Source organism: Ailuropoda melanoleuca, chromosome 14 (genome assembly GCF_002007445.2).
Source record: "Ailuropoda melanoleuca isolate Jingjing chromosome 14, ASM200744v2, whole genome shotgun sequence".
Taxonomy (NCBI): Eukaryota; Metazoa; Chordata; class Mammalia; order Carnivora; family Ursidae; genus Ailuropoda; species Ailuropoda melanoleuca.
The window spans coordinates 41,213,778-41,215,452 of NC_048231.1; the positions used below are offsets into that span (position 1 = coordinate 41,213,778).

The 1,675-nt window shown below is 64.8% G+C and overlaps 1 protein-coding gene across 1 annotated transcript in view; it reads right to left on the reverse strand.

Annotated features, from left to right (window-relative positions):
* AKT1 (AKT serine/threonine kinase 1) overlaps window positions 1-1,442 on the reverse strand; it is a 27,767-nt gene extending 26,325 nt beyond the window's left edge. The window contains exon 1 of the mRNA XM_034642003.1: window positions 1,422-1,442. Coding sequence (XP_034497894.1) covers window positions 1,422-1,427 — 6 coding nt within the window. The 5' untranslated portion in view covers window positions 1,428-1,442. The remainder of the gene's footprint in view (window positions 1-1,421) is intronic.
* Window positions 1,443-1,675: the final 233 nt, after the last annotated feature.

Sequence of the window (1,675 nt, forward strand, 5' to 3'; positions counted from 1 at the left end):
CGGGCCGCCCACGCTGCCCGGGCCGCGTGCTCCCCGGCCTCGGTTTCCCGGCGCGTCCGGGGCGCCCTCGCGCTTCCCGGCCCGGTTCCGCCGCGGCCGTGGGGGCAGGGCCGGCCGGGGACGATCCCCGGACTTCTGCCTCCGTGGCGTGGGGGTGGCTTGGGTTAGTGTGCCTTTCCAAAGGTGCCCCAAGTAGGTAGCCCGTGCCGCCGGCCGGGGAGTAGCCAAGATGACCCTAAAAGGTCCAGTCCGAAGGACTAGCCAAGCGAGTGGTCCTGGAGCCGTGTGCAGGAGGCTGGTGGAGGTCAGGCGTGAACGGGCGTGGAAGGCTGGCTGGAATGCACACACAGGAGAGGGAAGGCTCTGGAGGAAGGGGTCATAGGCCCCTGTGCTGAAGGAGGACTTGCCCTGAGCAGGGCCCTCCATCCCTTCCTACCCCTTGCCCCTAAGGAAGACAGAAACAGCTCTACAAAAGCAGACGGGAGACTTTGCATGGACACGGAGGGAGCCGAGGGCCACAGGGACCGTGGCGGGGCACCCCGGCTTCATTTGGCACACCAGGCCTGGGTTGCCTGCCCTGAGCTGGACAGACACCCAGAGGGGGTTCAGACTCCAGAACAGGGCTGTCAGAGCAGAGGCACCCCACGCCCCTCCCTGCTGTCCCAGTGGGCCCCCCTGGGCTCCCACGGTCCACTGGCTGAGAGGCTGACAAGGCAGGAGGATCCCAGCCCCCTCCACCCACGGATTCCCAGGACACTGCAGATGACTCCCCATCCCTGGCCCTCCCTGCGCCCTGCACTCATCTGGAGCCAGAAGATTCTCCAACAGCAGCCCCTCCCCCCATCCCTGAGGCCTCCAAGTTGATAGTAATCCTTTTGTAAAAGGAAGACTCTGGAGAGTTACTCCTAGAGCCCGTCTGTGTTTTGTGGGGAGAGGGGCATTTTTGTTCTTCATCCCGGGTCAGAGTTCAGCCTGGGAGTATAGATAACTTCATCTGGGTCAGAGGCAGATGCAGCCCAGCTGAGCGGCTCGCAAAGCGTCTACACCCAAAACGGGGGTTCCTACCAGACTTCTTGGGGCTGAGGGGCAGAATGATACTCCTCAGGGAAGGGCTGTCCTCTGCTCAGGGGGTGGCGTTCGTCCCTCGGGGAGGTGCCTGCCAATTCCTCCCCAGCCCAGCCCAGCCCTGCCAGCTCTTGAGTACCCCCAGGCAGGGCCTTGCCTCCAGGGGGCCAAGCGAGAGGCTTGGACCAGTCAGTCATCCGTGCTTCTGGGACCCGACACCTGCTCTGAGGGTCGCCCTCCAGGTGTCCCGCATCTGTCCATCCCCTACCCTGTGCACCTTCCCCGTGGGCCCCTGGGACCCCTCAGGGGATGTCCCACCTACCCGCTGCTCTCCCAGGAAAGGGGTCCATACTCACCCCCATCTTGGCCCGGCAGGGCTACGGAGAAGGCCCAGGATAAGAAGACAATGGGATGGGTGGTGTTGGGCAGCCCTGGGGGGTCTGGGAGGGTGCCCTCTCATGGAAGATGTGGCGGCTCCCGGGGCCTTGTTGGAGCCCCCGGCCATCCGAGGGAAGGCATCTTGGCCAGGAGGCTGCATCGCGGTGGTCCAAAACCTCCAGCTGATGGGCCGCTGGCCTGTCTCCAGGAGGCCTCCCTGCCTGCTCTGCAT